The sequence below is a fragment of the Ambystoma mexicanum genome, chromosome 10 (genome assembly GCF_040938575.1).
Source record: "Ambystoma mexicanum isolate Mex_15411 chromosome 10, UKY_AmexF1_1, whole genome shotgun sequence".
Taxonomy (NCBI): domain Eukaryota; kingdom Metazoa; phylum Chordata; class Amphibia; order Caudata; family Ambystomatidae; genus Ambystoma; species Ambystoma mexicanum.
The window spans coordinates 1,133,321,113-1,133,341,955 of NC_090932.1; the positions used below are offsets into that span (position 1 = coordinate 1,133,321,113).

General features: G+C 45.3%; 1 protein-coding gene across 1 annotated transcript in view; it reads right to left on the reverse strand.

The window, feature by feature from the left end:
* The window catches only part of USP39 (ubiquitin specific peptidase 39), a 660,051-nt gene that overhangs the window by 425,727 nt on the left and 213,481 nt on the right, over positions 1–20,843 (reverse strand). The window contains exon 6 of the mRNA XM_069619032.1: positions 695–920. Within this exon, the coding sequence (XP_069475133.1) occupies positions 695–920 (226 nt within the window). The remainder of the gene's footprint in view (positions 1–694; positions 921–20,843) is intronic.

Consider the following 20,843-nt stretch of genomic DNA (forward strand, 5'->3'; position numbering starts at 1 on the left):
AGGTGAGGAAAGGAAGAAGGCTTCTAAGCAGGTGAAGCTGAAAGCGAGCCTTCTTGGCAAGGACCGTGATGTGAGGAGAGGAGGAGAGAGAGGAGTCGAAGAGGACACCTAGGTTTTTTGCCTCACAGGAGGGTGAGGGGAGAAGGCCCATGGAGGAGGGCCATAGTGTAGGTGGAAAGGAGGGAGCAGGAGTCCCAATGAGAAGGATCTCAGTCTTACTGGTATTAAGGCAGAGAGATTGTTAGAAATCCATAGGTATGTGACAGCTACAATGTTCTCAAGTTGCTTAAAGAGTGGGGGGCGGGGGAGACAGTGCAGTGGTTCAACCAAGGTCCGTCTCCTGTAGATTGTGTAATATGCTGGCTCATACATGCTGCATGGGCACTGTGCAGTGGATAGGCCAAAACACCCTCATGGACCCATGTGCTGGTGCATTGGCCAGATCCCCACTGATCTCCAGGAGGCTGTATTAAATGTTGTGCTTGCTCATAATCTAGTATAGGTAAGGCTTCAAGCGTAGGGCAGATCAGCCAATTACCTCTGCCTCCAGAAGACACCCCTCCCCAACCTATCACCCCCAAACTGCTTTACACACACACACACACGCACGCACAACTACAGGGGACACAATTCAGTGGTACAGCACTAGTCTCTCCCTCTGTGCCCTCAAAATAAGCTGTGTAAATACAAATACCTTGCTTTGTTATCTGAAAGGTCTTTTTACTGCACAGCACGACGGCCTGCAGCATCTCATGGGGCGAGACATGGGCCTTGAAGTTGCGTGGGTTCCAGAGCTTTCTCATTAGCTCCCCAAAGCGCTGCACGAGCAAGAACATGATATCACCCGGTGGCCGTTTGATAGTGCGGTAGTTCTCCTCCTCCAGAAAGTAATTCCGCAGGGGCGGTACATTAGAGAGTGCCTAGAAGAAAGAATCACCACAGGGAGATAGTAAGAAAATGTGTCATGGAGACACCCCCTGCTCACAATGTGGCAAATGGCCCCTTAAAAGATCTTTAAAAGCTGTATGCCTGCATCAGGTTTCTTCTCTGGAAATTAATTCCAAATATTAGCACCCCTCTGTCAAAAATCAGACAATTCCTTATAATGTATGGAAAAACGAAACAGTACTAGTGCATTTACTCACTGCTGGCTACAACCGCATATAGTAAAAAGAATGCAAATGTGTGCAGAACAGTCCCAATCCCTAATGGAGCGCTAAAACTTCTTTGGATAGCCCAATTCAAAAGCCTAGGGAACATGCTACGATTTCCCCCAGATTACACCCAAACTCCAGTTCTACCTACTTGACCTGCCCATTGTTAGGAACTATTTTTATTCAGCAATTTTCCCCCATAGTTTCCTAAGAAACCCCATTCTTTTTGCTCCATTTTTAATCAGGACCACACTTTTTGAAGGGAAGTAAAGCCTTCAGCTTCACCTGCCTTGCCTTTTGCTAATTTGTTATGGGGAAACTGATTAGTCCTTCAAACTATCAGTACTGGGAAACTGTTTCCCTTTTGAAAGCAGTGCAAAGGCCATACCTTTGTACCAGCCTAGCTTTTTGGTTACGGGTATATGTGCGTGTGTGTGTGTTTGTGCGTGTGCGTGCGTGCGTGCCATGTGTGCGTGCGACCTGAGTGTATGTGTGCGCCCCGTATGTATGTGTTCATCCCGTGTGTATGTCTGTGTCCTGTGTGTGTGTGTGTGTGTGTGCCCTGTGTGGGTGTGTCCCATGTGTGGGTGTGTGTCCCATGTGTGCGGAGATGGCGGAGACTGTCTAGTCCCAGCCCCATCACTGGTGCAAGACAGTCTGCTACCGGAGCGAATGTGAAACCAGTAGTTGTCCCAGATTGGACAACTACTGACGGGAGTTAATTTGGCTTCCTATTAAGGATCCCTCATGATAGTTCACTAGCGGGGTTTCTTCGAGGATTGGGGGGACATGGCTGCTCTAAGGACATTTTTGAACTATAAGTGCAAGACTCTTCTTAAGCAAAGCGCCACTGAGGTAGAGTTTCGATCAATTTAGGATATAATTGGTACGATGTCATCCCTAAAATGTTACTCCCCTTGCTGTAAGCAACTAAGGACTCTGACTTTCATAGATTGAAATCAAATCCCGGAGTGCTGTAGGATTACACTAATGGTCAGTTTAAACATTCTGCCATTGAGAGCAAGGATGCACAGGTTTAGGAAGCATATGTCCATGTGTTCTGGGCAGAGAGGTTGATTTAATGCATTTTTCAACAACTTGTATTTTTTTTTAATTGTTTTTAGAAAAAAAATTCTCAGACCACATTCTATGATAAATAACATCAGGACATGCATGGATGCTATGTTGAGGTTTATGCCTAACAATAAGGCATAATTTTTATATGATGTTTTTTATTATGTAAGAGCTGCACTTAGAGGAAAATCATTGATGACAGTATAAATCTAATTTAGGCATATGAAATATTTTATTTTTTTTAATTTTATTTGTGTATGGTTTAAAAAATTATAAGTTACTCATCGTAGTGACTAACGTACTTTTAGTCCTTAGTCTCCTTTCCTCCATACTGCATGGGCATCCCTTCCTATGGAAGCGAGACAACTTATCACCAGAAAAAAACCTTCTTCCCCTTTAAATTTAGAGGTGCGAAGGGGTGCGGCTGACTAGCAAGGCCGCCCTAATGGTTTGTGCGTAAGGGCACCCAAAACTATGTTGAGGTCCCACACAGGGTGTGGACTCTTGATGGGCAGGTAGAGTCTGGCGAGTCCCGTCAAATGCTTCTTGACAATCGGTTGGAAGAGAAGAACACCTCTTCCTCTGAGTTTCTGTATGCCCCAATGGCTGCCAACTAAGTGCGGCAAGTGTCTGCTTGCACGCCCGAGTGGGTGAGGTGCGCCGAGAAGGAGAGCACGCCGTCCAAAGTCCATGCAAGGGGGTTAACATCTGCTCTTATACTGGGTCCTAGTGCCCTGTATGATCTTTAGATTAGCCTGGGAAAGGCTGAGGTGCCCTAGAGTGACCTGCTCAGGAACCATACTGTGAGGGCTAGTTTCTGTGGCGCGGGTGGATGACCCTGCCCCCCTGCTGCACCAGAAGATGGCCTGGGCCTGTCAGAAAGCGAATGGGTGGTCTCTCCAACAGGCTGAGCAGCTTCGAGAACCATGTCCTGCCTGGCCATCATGTAGCTATTAGAATAACGCTGAGATGGCAAGACTCCCTGATCTTGCATATCACCCTGTGTATCAGCGATGTGGGCGGGAAGGCGTATGCGGTCATGCCATTCCACTGAATTTGAAATGTGTCGCCCAGGGAGCTAGAGCCCTTTCACTGCCAGGAGGCAAACTGTTGGCACTTCCTGTTGTCCCAGGAGGCAAACAGGTCCACCTGGGGGTGTCCCAATCTGCTGACGATCTCCTGTAGTACGAGGTTGTTCAGCTGCCACTCGCAATTGTCTGCTGAGTCTGTCCGCCTCCAGGTTGGATTCCCCCAGAAGGTGGACAGCTGGGAAGTAGAAATTGTTCTCCTGGGCCCATTCCCACATGCTGATTGCCAGTCGGCATTGTGGAGGAGACCTGTAACTCCTTGCTTGTTGACATAGAACATGCAGGTCGAATTGTCTGTCTGAATGAGGACAACCTTGCCCTCAATAACTGTAAGGAAGGCTCTAAGCGCTAGCCAGATGGCCTTCAGTTCCAGCCAATTGATGTGGTACTCCTGCCAGGTCCAGGTGCCATGACGCAGTGTTTGTCCAGGGTGGCCCCCCCAATCCCGAGAGAGAGAGAGAGAGAGAGAGAAAGAGAGAGAGAGAGAGAGAGAGAGAGAGGAGTCTGTAGTGATGGTGACCTGTGGGGTAGGTTGCCGGAAAGGCTTGCCCATCCGCAGGTTGCAGTCCCTGGACCACCACGTGAGGTCCGGGTGAAGAGGAGGAACATTGACCATCTACGCCTGAGAGCCCTGCTACCGATTCCATGATGCTGCAAAGTGCAGCTGTATCCTCCTCATCTTGAGTCTCGTGTAGGGGACAACCAATAGGACCGCTATCATGAGACGGTGTTGGTACCACCAGGCCGAGGTCACTTCTCTGCTGAGGAATTGCGCAGTGGCCCTCTTGATGGCCGTGATCTTATCCTCCGAAGGAAAAACTCTCGGAGCACATGTCCCAGATAATCCCCAAGAAGGTCCATCTCCGAGTAGGCTGCAGCTACGACTTCTTGAGATTGAGCGAAAAGCCCAGATCATGCAGTGTGTTCATAAGATCGTGGGAAGTGCGGTGCACCGCTTCCGGAGATGAAGACCCAACGAGCCAGTCGTCTAGGTATGGGTAGATGTGGTGGCCCTGGGGCCCTGAGCCCGAGGAGGGCCGCCATTGTATTCATCAGCCTGGTAAAGACCCTGGGGGCCGAGTTGAGGCCAAAGGGAAGCACCTTGTATTGGAAATGGTAGCCCATGATCCTGTATTGTAGAAAAAAACGATGAGGCGGCCAAATCGTGTCGTGTAAGTACGCATCCTTCAGATCGAGGGAGCATATCCAGTCTCCCTTGCACAATGTCTCCGCTATTAAAGCTGGCAAAACCATCTTGAATTTTTGTAGAGGTATGGAGAGGTTGAGGGTGGAAAGGTCCAGCAGAACTCTCAGGCTCGCCTGGTTCTTTTTCTGAATGGTGAAAATCCTGGAGGAGAAGCCCAATCCTTGCTGGGAGGTTGGGACTTCCGCCACTTCCTGGCGCTCGACAAGCGACCGGAACTCCGCCAAAAGAGTTGCCGTCCCAATCTGTGGGAGTGGAGGGGAAGAGGCAGGAGAGGCTGGGATGGGTAGGCGATACCCCGTGGATACTACGGAGAGGTTCCAGGGGTCTGTGAAATTCTGGCACCAGAAGTGTGCATGAAGAGCAAGCCTGCCCCCTATGGGAGACATGTGGACCCGGAAGGGCGTGTCATCCCTCCTTTCCTTCTGAGGCTGTTGCGGAGGAAGGGGACTGCAAAAAGCCCTTACCCCCACCCTTTTTGTTGCTTGCAGCGATGTTGCGTTGGCGAACGGTCCGACTGCCTGGACCTCCGCTCTTGGAAGCCGCGGAACCCTCCGTATGTACGCCCCTTGTCCGAGCGCTGCTGTGACTGGGTGTACATTTTAGGCGTGGTCTTTGTAAGGATGGATAAAGACTTCACCGTTTGGAGCGGTTTTTCTTTTTATCCGGCCCCTCGTCCATAGTGGAGTGAAAGAGGTCACCCCCCTTGAACGGCAGGTCTAAGATGCGCTCCTGGACATCCGGGTTGAATTTAGTAGCACAGAACCAGGCCGTTCTTCTCATGTCTGTGGCAATGCACATGGCCTGGCCAGAGGTGTCAATGTGAGCCACGGTGGACTCCATGATGTCTTGTGCCATCAGGCCTCTGCCAGTCCTGCCTTAAATTGTGATTCGCTCTGCGCCATAAGCTCTGGGAGGAAATCTGCAATATTCCCACCAAAGCCTCTGGTTAACGGCTGAATTTCAGTCAAAATAAAATAAATATCTATGTGGGGTGGGGTAAGGGTATAGCTTAAGGGGGTGGGGGTGAGAGGGCTAAGGCGAGTGTCCGCCTGCATTAAAAAAAAAAAAAAAACCAAATAGGAAAAGGTCAATTCTTTTCCGTCAAACAGACCTAAACCCCAGAAGATGGATATGTTTCTGGGTTAGTGCTTGTGTCCACACCCCGTGAGCAGGTGAGCACCCCAACCTGTCATTGACGCATCTGTTATAAGAGTTGCTTCGAACGCTGCAGTTTTCACAGGGTTTCCCTTTAACAGATTGTTTCTGGTCCACCACTGTAGCGATTGAACCAGAGGTTGTCAAACCACCACTAGATCGTCCCACAACCTGCTTGCTTGCGACCATTGTTTCGCTAACCACTCTTGCATTGGACAAACACATAGTCTGGCGTATGGCACTAGGAAGATGCAGGAAGCCATCATTCCTAGCAGACGCATTGCCTTTGGTACCATCAGCTGATAACCGGCTACATACTGAGGTGTTTGAAACATGTTTTGGGCCCTCTTGTCAGAAGAGAAGACTAACTAGCCTGTTTGTTTTTTTAATTAGTGCCCCCCCAGACCCGTTTTACTTAGCTGGGCACTAGACGACCTTTTTGTTTATGGCGAAGCCCAAATGGAACAACAGATTGATTGTCTGTGCTTTGTAGGCGCCTTTGCGGTGTGTCCCCAGTAATCTGCCAGTCGTCTTTGTAAGAGTAAACTGGAATGGACTGCCTTCGCAAGTGCACGGCTATCTGATGCAATGCCGAATGGTAGAACTTTTAATTGGTAGTGCACGTCTCCCAATTTTCATCTTAGGTATTTTTTGTGCACTGGCAACATTGAAATATGAAAGTATGCATCTTTCATGTCCAATGTTGCCATTTAATCTGCCAGTTTAAGTAGTAGGATGACTTCCAGCAACATTGTCATCCTGAATTTTTGGGGCTTGACATACGCGTTTGCAGGGCCCAGGTCCAGCACTGAGCAAATCTGTTAGATCTTTCTTTGCAACAAGGAAGTACATAGAATACCTTGGGGGTCATTACGAGGTTGGAGGTAGCCCCCCTTACCGCATACCGGGTCCCCTGAATGGGGAATTACCGGGCCATTCCAACCTTGAAGGACCCAGTATTTCCCATTCAGGGAGCCCATCCCCCCCCATTCGAGCCCCCATAGGGCTCAATGGGAATGGGGACCATGCTAACAACCGGCCCGTTAATAACGGGCCGGTTGTTAGCATGCTGGTCCTTTAGCGGCTACCATTAAGGGCGCCTGGTAAAATCGGCCGCCCTTAGCGGGACCCGCTAAAGGAGCTTCTAATGCGGCGGTAAGGGGCTAACGGCACAGCACCTTTACCGGCGCCATTATCCCCTTACTGCCAACCTTGTAATGACGCCCCTTGAGTCTCTTCCAGAAACGGCACCAGTTTTATTGCTCCTTTTTGAAGCAGTATTTCAATTTCTTCTTGTAGAGTCTTGAAATGTTCAAGGACATTTTTCTCACTCGAGGTGGATGGTGGAGGGGGTGTCTCCTGGAAGTGGAAGTGGTGGAAGTGACGACCAGAGAACTTGGCTTCACATGTCCTCTGATATAGAGGGAATCGGATGGTGATGGTTTAAAGATCTTTTCCACCCTTGGGTTCACTGCCCGAATTGGGGGGGGGGCAGGGGCGACTGAGATAGCGAGACCCTCTTTTTGATGGATTTCAGTAAGGGAATAGCCTGACTAATGAGTTTCTTCTCATTTGGAATGTCTTTGACAAAATCAGTTCCTTCAGGGGTTGTTTCTGCTGTCTGTATGCCGAAATGGTGAGCACCTTCAGCAAGTCATTATGTAGCAGTTAGTCAGAATAATTCCTCGACCGACTCTTGGCATCCAAGGAATGCAGCAACCTGCGGCGTGGTGAGGATCTTTACTGCAGACTCCAGGAGTCAGTCACCCATGCCTATCAGGCGAGGCCTGCAGCAGCACTCTGCCCCATTTCTTTTAATCTCTCCCAGCTCATTCCCCAGGCCCGACACGCTCTAATCCCCTGCATACAGCCCTATTGGCAGGTCACAAGACCACTGCCATCTACTTAAACCTCTGAATCCCCAAGGCAGCATAGTGTCAGTCAGCCAGCCAGCAATGGGTGAGGCCTGCTTGCTGTGCCACCCCTGCAGGCTGGTCAACAGACTGTTCATCTACCAGGTATGGGGCGTCACTCCACTCTATTTGCTTCTAGATCTCTGCAGGTCTACACAAGGCCATCACACTGGATTTCCAGAAACTCACTAACGGGCCTGGCAAGTGGAGGAGGAATCACACTTGAAGACAGAGTAGCAACGTTAAACTATCACCCCCTGAAATGAATGTGGACTGCAAATCCCTTCTACTCTGTACTACTACACACAGTCCCCTACTAAGAGTTCTTCTTGTCTACAGGCCAACTTCATACAACCCAGCTTTCGCAAGCTTCCTTCCCGTCTACAGGCCACCTTCATACAACCCAGCTTTCGCAGATAGGCTTGCTGACACCTTTCCTGGTAGATCACACCTAGAAAATGAATGTCAGTAAACCTGGTGGCAATGCACCTGAAGAATCTAAAAAGGGAACCACTCAAGTTGCCAGCCACACAGTGGAATCTTCTATACCAAGAATATCACAACCGTATCTCCATAGTGCTTACCTTAGGGGTAGGGATCTCGTCGCTATCCTGTGCAGCACTTCACTCAAGCTGCACCACTATCATAATCAGTCAAAGTTCAATCAAAATCAGGCCATGGAAAGATATCAAACTGAAGATACTCAGATATTTGAAACTTCCAAACCTCAGAGCCCAACTCTAGACGAATACCTCAACAACCTTTATGCATGGATATCAAATGCTATCAATTTAACAGCCCCAATGAAAATCTTGATATACACAAAAAAAGGAAGTCCCTTCATCCCTAAACTCAACCAGAGTAGACTTTATTCGGGGAATTCAGGTACACCGCCATGTTGTCCTGAATTTTAAGACTTTCGTCCTCGAGACAGTTTTCTCTGGCACAATCATGCAAGTCAGCCAGACCATATCTGACCTCCACAGGAAAGCCTTGCATTGACAGAATCCAGGAAGTAATTTTGGAATTACTCACATTTCTGGGCCAGATTGGTCACTTTGGAGGTATTGCAAAGGCTGGTGTGGAGTCTCCACTATGATGTGTTCCCCCTGGATGAACGGGCTGTAATTTTTCAATGCCCAAACCGTTGCCAGGCGTGCCTTCTCACAATTGTTGAATTTTTCCTCCACAGAGGCTAAAGTCTTGCTTGCATAGGAGATGACTTTATTGACCTTGTCATGCTTTTGATATAATATTGCTGTCAAGCATGTATTCGAGAACCGTGTCTCCAAGAACAACTCCTTGTTTTTGACAGGGTAAGCTAGACAAGGTGCTTCTAAGAGGCTTCTTTCGAGTTGCTTTACTACCTCAGCTTGTTCTGTACCCCACGCCCACTTGCCCCCCCCTTCAATAGATGGATCAGAGGTCTTGTGATCTCTGCGTAATCCTCAATGAACTTCCTACTAAAATCAGTCAGTCTAAGGAGGCTTCTTAGCCCACGCAGAGTTGTGGAGTCTTTTAGTTTTAGGAGTGCTTCCACTTTCTTTTCCTGGGGACAGAGACCCTCAGGAGTTATCTCATGTCCCAAGAAGTTGACACGGGTCCTGCACCACTGTGTCTTTTGGAAGGACAGTTTTGCTCTGGCACCCCTCAACTGTGTCAGAACATAACGGATTTCTGCTATATGTTCCTACACAGTTGAGCTTTTTTTTTATCAGGACATCATCCACATAGGCCAGGTTACCCCTTTCACCCAAGTCGGGCATGGCCTTATGTAGGAAGATGTTGAATTTGTTGCCGGAGGTGATGTATACGAAAGGAGTCCGGGTCCACGTGTACTGCTGCCCTCCGAAGATAAAGGCCAGCTTGTATTGATCCTCCCTACCGACAGGCACGGTCCAGTACCCATTGGTCAGGTCAATGGCAGTTTATACCTTTGACCCCTGGATCTGGGCCAGCCCCTGGTCAATGTAGGGGAGAGGCCATCGGGACATGTGGACCCGTTTATTCAGCTCCCTCAGGTCAGCACAGAGTGTCCACTGTCCGTTCGGTTTTAAAATCCCCATATTAAAAGGTGCTGTGGACTGGACGAATTATCCCATGGGACTCACGGTTTTTTTATGATTTCCGCGAGGGACTCCATGGATGTGAGAGGCAAGAGATTGCTTCAAACACTGGAGTCATTCCAGGGTCCGTGCGAATTGTTGTTGTATGGATTTCGGTGTGACCACAGTCATACAAGTCCACCGCAAAGAGATCTTGAAAATCTAAGAAAACCTGTTTCAACTTTTGCTCCAGAGTCTCACAGGCATCAGCTAGGTCGACCCGCTCTTCAACCATTTGCCTGAAGCCCGGAAAGACTTCCGGTTTTGCTATCTCAGCAGCCTCCTCCAGCTGGGTGGAGAGGTCCCTGGTCAGAGTATTGGCCTGGACAGAGGCTTTCAGGTAGGAGAGGCTGTCATTGTGGACCTGGAAGATCACCTCATCCTGCCTAATGGCACTCGTCGCCTCTCCCTCACCGTAAGGGCATGAAGAATACACCAGGAAATTCCCCCCTTGCCGGGTGAAGATCCTGATTGGTGGTAAGTCATTGTCACTATCATTGTCAAAACAGTCATGGGGGATTGGTCCCGTCAGTTCATTACCTAGATCCATGGATAAATGTCAGTCATCAACCGCCATTCCAATAATGGTCCCTGTGCCCAGAGCCTAGGGTCGCTGTTAACCATCAATATTGGAATGGTGTTGTGTTCTACATTGACTAATGGTGTTGGGTTTAACCCCAACCCCAGCTGCTGGAGATGGGCATTGAGGTGTACATATGCGTCAGGATTTTGCAGTTTGTCCTCTTAATTCAAGTGGGAATAGTTGTGTCCATCCTGGGATGGTGACCTCCTCTCCAATTTGAACTTCAACTGCATACGGCAGCAATTGGGCTGACCGGAATGCTTTTTCTGATTCATCAAAGTCCATGGGATTACCACCTAGTCGGGACCAGGCCTTGTAATTTATCAGGTCCAAGTTAATGGCAAAATTACAGAGAATGTCACTGCCTAAATAGAATGCAGCAGGAACATCTCGCACCACCCAACAATTGTGTTCTATGCTTTTGAGCACACACCTGCTAGGCAGGAGACGTTTGGAATTGGGCGTTTCCAGGCCCATTTTCCACTTATCGATCAATTTAAATGTGGGAATGGCTGGATCTTTTGAAGCTTTCGGAACATGGCTTCGCTGATGAAGCTCTTACTGCTGTTTACACACACTCGGGTGAGAACAGCCTCTTTCCCCTCATTTAACTGAATAGGGATGAACAACTGTTCTCTAATTTTCTGAATGTCTGATAAACCAGCTCAAAGTTTAGCTGGTTTATCATCACTTTTGACTATGGAATTGGGATTTTCAGATTGGGAATTGGTATAGAATTTCAACGTATTTCCTTCCAGTGTGGAATGCCACTTGAAACTGGAAGGAAGGTTGATTTTCAGGAATGAAGAGGAGTTTCCAATACCGGTTTGTTGTCCTACAGCAATTACTGTCACGTCGGGTATTAGATTGTTCTGGAAATGAAACTCAATATGATCAGGTTTTTGTTCAACCATGTGGCATGTGCCATTTAAACTAACATGGTTGACACTCTGTTTCAATTTTATTGGCCCGATAGTCTGAGTCCAGAGGACCATGTTCACACAGTCTATCAGCAGTACAACCTACGCAGGATGTCATTCCCTAGTAGACAGGTGTGCCCTCTGGAGTCACGACTATGACCGGGTGTTTCACTTTGTGTCGCCCAATTATTATTTCCAAATCCGCAGTCCCCTCGACAGGAATTTCATTCCCATCGACGTTCTGGAGTTGTCCAGGAAGAGGGGTGAGGAGGATCTGGTAATCTCTCCCCCCCTTCCTGAATTTAGCTCAAAGGCCCTTTTTGACAGAAGAGTGGCTTGGGATCCAGTGTCTACCAGCGCCGAAAATGCACATTGCCCTTGCACCTGCACCGGGGCATAAAATCTACCCTCTTTCTCCTCCAACGAGCAAAGGTAATGTGCATTTTGGGCAAGCTGGGTGGTCAATTTCCTCCAACACAGGGGTAAGTCTGGGCATCATTCTGGGTTGGAGTTTGGGAATCTGAAAGAACATTTTTACATTCTGATATTTGAGGAGTTTCAGGCTTCTCCTTTTCTGATTCTGGGCTGCCCCTCCACCCCTTTTTGGAGACAGTCACCAGAATTGATTTGGGAAGTTTGGGAATCCTCTTAATATTAGGTTTGCTTGATGCTTATTTCTGGGGTTCAAAGATCGGCGATTCTGAATCAGTCCCCCACATCCACCCAGTCTTCATTTAGATCTCTTGGGACCCATTTTTCTTTGGGAGGAGTTTCCCCGTCCCCGAAGGAGAAGCTCTCCGCCTTCAAATTGGAGGATACTAACTTCCTCCACAAAATGGGCCTTTTTGGAGGTCTTTATTCCTCCTACCCACCCTGGGTTGCAGATTTTCGGGGCAAGAGATTTTTGTTCCGGTACTTCGGTGTTCAGGGGCTTTTCACGAGTAAGGAAGGAAGCTTACTCTAGGGCTTAACACCTCCCTTCCCTCAGTGCTGGCTCCTCTGGAGCCGGTTAGTTGTCACGGTTCTCACCCAGTCATTGATCCAAAGTACCAAACCCTTGGTTTGTGGGGTTCTGAGCCGCCATGCTCATCTGAGGGTTCTGTTGAGCCCTCAACATGCGAACCAGATCCTGTGTTAGGTTCTGGACCTGGCGCTCCAGTTGGGACACCCGTTCCGGTCTCTGTTCCAATGGAGGTGGATCCCGGGAAGGGTAACTATCCCTTCTCGTGTAGTACCCAGGATATTGTGAATTTTGGTAACCCTCCACCCTTGGCCTCCCCTCTCCCGGATTGGGTTGTCTGGTTTCCTGAAAGCGGGAAAAGAAAGGAGGGTGGTCCTGCAGGTTGGGGTTTTTTGAGTACCAGGGGAAGAAACTTAACCCAGCATTTGGGGAATTACTGCCCTCCTGGGGGAAGTTAGGAGAAGAGTTTCCCGGGCCGGTATTTACCTGATTGGATTCCCCCCCCCTTGGGCTGGGGGAGTCCATACATACCCCAAGATTGGTTGGTTGCCCTTGTATCAGGGACTGATATAATCAGGGGAGTTAAGGGTCCCATTAGTGGGATTACCTCCCTGACTGCCACCTGTTTGTGACTAGCCTGAAGGCCTTCTGGGTCTCTGATTTTGCCGATTTTGTGAAGGTACATTTTTAGGCTCCCCCATCTCTAGGTCTAAAATGGGGGCAGGGGTGTTGGCTGGCTTGGGGCTTTTGGCCAGATTTCTATTTTCTGCAGGTTTTTGGACTTCATAAATGCAGGTCGCCTGCTCTATGACCCAGTCCAGAGATCTTTTATCGTGGAAGTCCCTCACCAGCTGGGTCATAATATACTTTGGGAGGGCATGAAAGAAGGTGGTTACAAACACCCTGCTATCCGTGCTCACCCTCCTAGTGGTTTGTGCAAAGGCGCGTTTGAGCTCCTGCACAAATTCTCGTGGGGCCTGATCTTCCCCGCACTGCAGATTGTAGGCCGCTTTGCAAGCCTCTTCTGGGTTTCTGTGGGCAAAAAAGTGTTTCAAGATTGCCGCCCTGTAGGTGGACCATCTTGAATGGTTCTGGTCCTCCAGTCCAGCAAAGAAGCTCTGTTCAGCCAGGTCATCCCTTTGTTTCTAGGTGGTATTTCGTTTTTGGAGTTCTTGATTGAAGTTTGTCTGGAGGTGAAGCTCTCTATCTATTAATTCCTTACTCTCCTCTTCCAATGTGTCAACCTGTTTTTGTAAAGCGTTTACTTCCTCTCAACAGGCTCGGTTATATTTTATTTGTTGTTTTAATTTCAGTTGACCCTCCTCCAGAGAGTCAACCATTACCTGACACTATTTTTACTGCTTCCAGTTGGGCCTCTATATCTACATTATTCTGCTGTTGGAGAGCCAAGTCCTTGTTTAAGTTTATGATGTCATTTCCAGCTTCTACCTCCAACTCTTGGCTCTTTTGTCATTTGTGTTCTGCTAAATTTAGATCAGTCTGAATTTTATTTAATAGTTCAGATTGATTCTGTGCAAGAGTCATATTTTCTTAATGCTTTTTCCGCATCACTCCCATGTGGAGATACATGTAGGCCGTGATTCTAACAGTTTTTATTTGCTCCTCTTACATTTTTGGGGTCATATATAGCTCACTCAATGCTTGGTGTCATAGGCCACTGTCCTGCCACATATCCAGGTTCATGGCGATGACCTGTTGTGTTATTTCTTGTAGCCAGACTTTTTCATCCTGTTCTAGCCATTCACCTCTGACAAATAGCTTGTGCAGAAGGTGCTCCCTAGCCATATTGATTTCTACTGTGGTCATTTTGGACATGCTCTTCATTCATTCATTCATTCATTCATTCATTCATTCATTCATTCATTCATTCATTCATTCATGTAAGGGTAACCTGTATTCTATTGCTTTCTGTCTACCTTAGGGTTGATTTAGCTTGAGTTTTCTAGACAGAGGCCTGGTACTTGGAGTATTTGTTTTTGGGGGGCGATTGTATAGTGTAACCCAGTATTCTAACCAAAGTATCACTACTTTGCAGGTTAGTCTGCTGTGTTAGACTGCCACAGGAGGCAAACCAACTCAAATCCCGGCTAACGAGCTCCCAAATTTGTTAAGGATTTCAATCAGGCATCACACCTTGGTCTCGGCCAAGTATGTGGCGCACAACTGAGATGCTTTTCTCCTTATTTTATGCAGATTCAATTTGAGATGGTACACAACCCCTTTTTAAATACCCTGGGTCACAATGGACCATGAACCAGGCTGGTTGGTGAAATACAATATTTATTTTAAAATTCAAAAGAAATCATACAATTTTTTAATATGAGGCAGCAATCACCAATGGGGTGATAATTACAATGAGAATGTAAGCAATGCACTTGGTTTAACCTTCTAGTGGTAAACATACAAAACACCAGGGAATAGGCACATTTTGATTTAGGAAAGATAACACCCAAATTAGGATTTCCCCCTGCAATGTTCCCTCAACCCACAAAAATCAATCCTGATGGATACAAAGAAGCAGCAGGTAATCAGGAATGCAACCTTTCCTACCCAAATAAGGATTTTAAACCCCTTGCTATGTTATGAAATGACACTTGGAAATGGACAAATAAATGTGTGTTAAAAACCTAGAAAAAAATACAATTCCTCACTAAAAGCAACAATGCAAATATACTAACAATCACAAACAATGGATTACCAAAAGCATGCAATTCAAAAAGGATTGCAGCCAAATGACACTTGTAAAAGTTGCATTTCCTTTCAATTTCCGTGTAAATTTACTGAAACGGTTTCTCTGAAAAAAACAGGTGAAATATTGCAAATCGTGATGCGGTTTTTAGTCTGGGGAACAGAGGAACATCACAGGGATATTATAGAAGTGAAAGAATGGGGGTAGCTGCAGTTTTGAATGAGATTTTCAGGTTGAAATGGGGTTCCGTTTTCGGAAAACAAAGCAGTCAAAATGAAGACTTCAGTTTTGAAAGAAAGGCAAATGGTTACTTGAAATGCATTATCTAGACTATATTGTTGAAGAGGAACACAGTACGCACCAAGGTTTATTCGCAAGGTCAATCTTACCACCCCAGTGCTCAACCCCAACAATAAAATATATGGAAATTAGTTGGATTACTCGAAATATAACTAAGGGCTTACAGTTTACACCAGACAAAAATGAAAAGAGATGGCGATAGCACTAGAATCAAGGGCAGGTTTGCACAGATAATTCTGACCGTTTTAACAAGTTATCAGGATAAGGATAGGATGGCTTAGAGTGTGGGATAAGGACAAATGCAAGACAAGATAGACTATGGATTTCTATGGGGTAGGGATTATACTTATAGTCCACTTTTAGTTTGGGATTTTTGGACCGTCAACATGTTCTGGTCGCCACACGGCAGCGCGCCTGGCAAAGGACAGCTGGGCAAAATACAGCTGGGAAAGGTCAGGTCTCATGGGGAATTGAGGTATACAAGGATTGTACGTCAAGTGTAAATAATATCCAATTGTCTTCTACTTCACGAAACGTATTCAGTATATTAAGTAAGTGGGTCGTGTCTCTTAAATACGTCGATGTAGATTGGATAATGGGCTGAAGAAGTTTGTCTAAATATTTGGACAACGGGTCAAAGACACTTTCACATACATGACTCTACAACATGATCCGACAAGAGAGACCCAACAGATGATTGAGGAAGTGGTGAACAAAGCAGCAGAAGAAGATTGGATAACAGAGAGAACTAAGGAATTCCTATTAAATAAAAATCCAATTCTTCCAGTATTCTATGGACTACCGAAAGTACACAAAAATTTAAGAAATCCTCCTTTCAGACCAATAGTTGCAGCAACTGAAAGTGTCTTTGACCCGTTGTGGAAGGACTGGAGGCCTTAGAATGGCTATTACTCCAACAAGAATTTTTCCCATCTAACAAAATGTTTGTCATCCAACTTGCTAAAATGATCCTTTACAATAATTATTTTAGATTTCAAGGTCAATATTATTTACAGATTGCAGGAACTTCAATGGGGGCAGCTATGGCCCCAGTGTATGCCAATACATTTATGTTTTATTTTGAAACTCAGTACATCCTAGATAACCTAAGATGGTCAGAGAAGTTAAAGATGTGGAAACGTTACATTGATGACGTGCTTGGCATATGGTGTGGCACAAAAGAAGATCTGGAAAACTTTTATGTATATTTAAACTCATGCAATGACCGGATCAAATTCACATTAGAAATTGGAACACCAGCAGTACACTTTTTAGATACAAAAATATATTCTGAAAATGGAAGACTACACACAACAGTCTATAGGAAGCCCACAGATGTGAACAATAGCTTATTTTTTACGAGTCACCACCCTCAGCACTTGAAAAATAACTTGCCTTTGAGCCAATTACAAAGAATTAAACGGATAGTCTCAAAAGAGGACACTTTCTTGGAAGCAGAAAAAGATCTTATGTCACGATTTGAGGAGAGAGGATTCCCTCAAAACATTCTCACAGAAGCAAAAGAAAAATGCCATCAAAAGACAAGATCAGACTTGTTAATGCATAAGACCATAAAGGAGAAGGACAATCCTCCACTGATCTATTTATCACAGTATTCTACCAAAAGCAAACAAATCAAAAGGATTTTACATAAAAATTGGAAAATTACTAGGTTGGACGAAAAACTCAGTAGTTTATTCCCAAAACCGCCATTAATGGCCGATACTAGAGGGAGAAACCTACGGGATTCACTGGTCAAGGCAGAAAGGGCAAACACGGTACAACAACAATTCTTGTCTAAAACAAAGAAAGGTACATTTCCCTGCTTGAATTGCAGTCAATGTAATAATGTTCAGAAAGGACCAACAATCAGACATCCATACACAGGCCAGAAAATTAATTTGCAAAATTCTGCCACTTGTGACAATAAATGTGTAATTTATGGACTTATATGTCCATGTGGTAAATATTATGTGGGTCAAACATTGAGACGTGTAAAGGATCGTATCTCAGAACATAAGTCTAATATAAGAACAAAAAACCAAAAGTCACCAGTCACAAGACACTTTAAGGAGCATAACACACAATCTCACAACTCAGATTTGTAGTTTTGGAAACAATTACACGCCCAGCCAGAGGGGGCAATTTACAGCAAATTCTATCTCGTAGAGAGATGTTTTGGGTACACAAATTGGACTCTCGAGCCTAGAGGTATGAACGAGGAGTATTGCCTGAATGTATTCTTGTGAAAAGAAAAGAAAAAAGCAATAATAATGATGTTAATGTTCCTTGTATAAATTATCAACTGTCTTCATAATTTCGTTGATCTACTACTGTCACACTCGTAGATTGATACACATTTGAGAAATTTCTGGAGTTGTTATTATAATGTACACCTGTCTCCCACTTACTAATGTGGAATGAGGAAAAGACAATCTACAGATAATGTCCTAGACTTTAAACATGGATCTAGCTGAGCCAAGAAATTAATATTGTATGACACGTATAGGCATTTACATTTGACATTACCATTGGCATAAAACCTACTTGACACATGAACTACAGAACCCATTTTAACAATAAATATATCTTGTGTAAATTTACACTACAACTCCCAGAAAACACTGGGGCCAGATTTAGCCCATTGACAATAAGGAAACACCTTATCTCAGTCTTGTAATTAGAGTAAAACGACACACATAGATAAGCGATAGATTTCTCAGGACAATGACTATCAAAACTAAATATACACGGCCAGCATGCATTTGCGCATTATTTTGTAATTAACACTACGACTCCCAGAATGCTAATCCGATCACATGATCTACACAGACATACGACCTCAAGTCACATGACAATAAATAGGGAGAGAGGATTGAAAACACGTACGGCTCGGGCAGAGATTGCAGATCTTGTGTTGGAGTGAAGGAACATCACTAATCAGGTATTAAAGAAATGAGAGAGGTCACAATATCTATTAGTGACATGGGAAAAGTTACATACATTGATACAATGTTTTCTGCGTAGATTATCTTTGAAAAACTGGGGACGGGACCACGAGGGGCTCAGCACTACAACAAACACTACCAGCAGGGCATTGAGGTAAAAAAAAAATTGAAATTTTTTGAATTTAAGTTAAGGAATCAGATGAAAGCATAATGTGTAAACTACATTCTGATAGAAATTATCAAATTATTATTTGTGACAGAACGAAGGCTGATTAGAAGCCACAGATGCCAGCCATTAACAGCGGTCATCTTTGAATTGAGAAACATACAGGTTATGAACAAGAAATACAGGTAGGATTACCGTTTCCCACATGGGTTTATATTTATTTAATTCCCCATTTAAATCACTAGCTAATACACATATTATTGTTATTTACAGCACATCATATTGCTACCTCACTAGATGACGTTTTCACCATTCCACAACAAGAAGGGATGCTTGAAGTTCTAAAGACATAGAGAAAAATGAAAGAAAATTGAAATGGACATACTTTGAATTTATTTGTTGACTGTGAATTGATAACAGGATATGAAAATATTGTGTCCATATTGAAAAGTTATTGCTCCTGAAGAAGAGAGGTACACTCTCGAAACGCGTAGAGCTTTGAAATAGGAAGGCTTTCCTCTTGAATTTTTTTCTTGAAATTGTTTTGAATTATTGTACATTCTTTTTGAGTGAATTGAATTCGAACATTCTTTATTATCATGTGTATGGTATTAAAACACTATCATGCCTTCATAAAGACTTGTTGAAACTTTTATGTATTTTGAAACAAATCATTGCATGTTTTCATATGTAATATTGGTACAAAAGAGTGGTTTAATTGTTACTTTGCAATACGAAAAATCAACAATAAGTGAATTAAAAAGTAAATTTCGTTTGGATCCTGTTATCCAATACCCAGAGGTGTGCAGGGGACGGGAGTTCCCATCGTTAATGGGAACACCATTCTTTTCATAATCCTGGGACAGAGAAGCATAACTTTGAGGGTGGAGAAGTGTACGTTTGGGAAGGACTTTATGGAATATTTGTAAATAATTTTGCTGACAAGGTTAGCAAAATGAGAAGAAAGGAGTGGAATTTGAGTGGGATGCTAAATGCGAGGAGGAATTTCAGAGAATAAAAAGAGAAATTGACATGGCTGGTGCTTTGGCGAGGTTTGACACTGGAAAGAAATGCACCATTTTAGTAGATGCCAGCGAGGCAGGAATTGGTGCGGTGTTGTCCCAAGTTGGGAAGGATGGCCAAGACATGGTGATTACTCATGCTTCGCGAAGGCTTAGGGGATCGGAAAGGAATTACTCTGTCTTAGAGAAAGAGGCGCTGGCTTGCCATTGGGGGTTGGGGTTGAGAAATTCAGAAATTTTGTGTGGGGTATGAAGTTCACCATAAGAACTGACCACAGGCCGCTCAAGTCTTTATTTGAGTAGAAGGGGCTTAAAAAAGTGTCAAGTTCAGTGGCATGTTGGGTGGCTAGGTTACAGGAGCACACGTGATGTGGAGGTTATTTCAGGAAAGGAGAATGAGAAGGCAGATCACGTGTCAAGACTGTGAGAGGATGAATGTGACATCCAGGATGTGGTGATGGAGGATGGCATCACGGATATGGTTTTTGTGTGTCACATGGAGTGATCACTAGAGAGGAGTCGGTAGATGCGTTGAGGGCAGATGAGACTTGGGTACTCATTATTTGCTTTGTTCAACAAGGATGGCCAGAAAAGAGGCTGTTGGATGGGGAGGAGAGATCATTGTGGGAAGGGAGGTCTGAGCTAAGTGTGAAGGATGACATCTTGTATCGTTGGGATCGCTTGGTGGTCCATGGTGCCCTAAGAAAAAGGTTGGTGGAGGCTGGCATGAAGGGCATATTGGAGTGTACAAAACCAAAGGAGTTTTGAGAGGTGAGTATTGGTGGCCAGACTTTGATTGTGATGTGCAAAGAATGGTGGGAAGTTGTGTTGAATGTGAAACTTCTGGAAAGAATGTAGTGGCTAGGCAACAGCCCATGATGAATGTGGAGGCTCCAGACAAGGTCTGGAGTGATTTGGCAATGAATATTGTAGGACCGATGGAAGTGGTCATGGAAGGTTTATAGTTGCCTTGGTGGACCTATTTTCAAGATGGACAGAGTTTCAGATTGTGCAGGACATAACGGCACAGAGCATGGTAGAGTTTTTGCAGTGTATTTTTGAGAGGGTCTCAATCTTGACTGAGAATGGGAGACAGTTCATTGGGGTACATTTCCAGGAATACCTGAGGTTATGAGGTGTGAAAAATAAAAGGACGGCGTTCTATGAACCCCAGACCAATGCGATGGTAGAAAGAGTCAATTGCTGCGTCATGGAAGCGGTACGGATGGTGGGAGCATGTAGAAAGACAGGAAAATAGCGGTCAGAGAGAGGTTGTACGCATTGCGATTAGTCCCTCATGTGCTTACAGGGGTGAGCCCTTTCGAGTTGATGAGGGGAAGAAAGCCTAAACCAGGGTGTCACCGCCATGGTTGGGGAGGGTGCGAGAAACTGATTGTGTAATGAAGAGGTGAGAGGAAGGATGGTTGAGAGGAAAGATGAATGGGTGGGAAAGGTTAACGAAAGGTTGGGAAGGAGGATGGTGAATGTTTTTGAAGGGTACAGTCAGGGTCAATGGTGGGCAAGTGTGGAATATGGC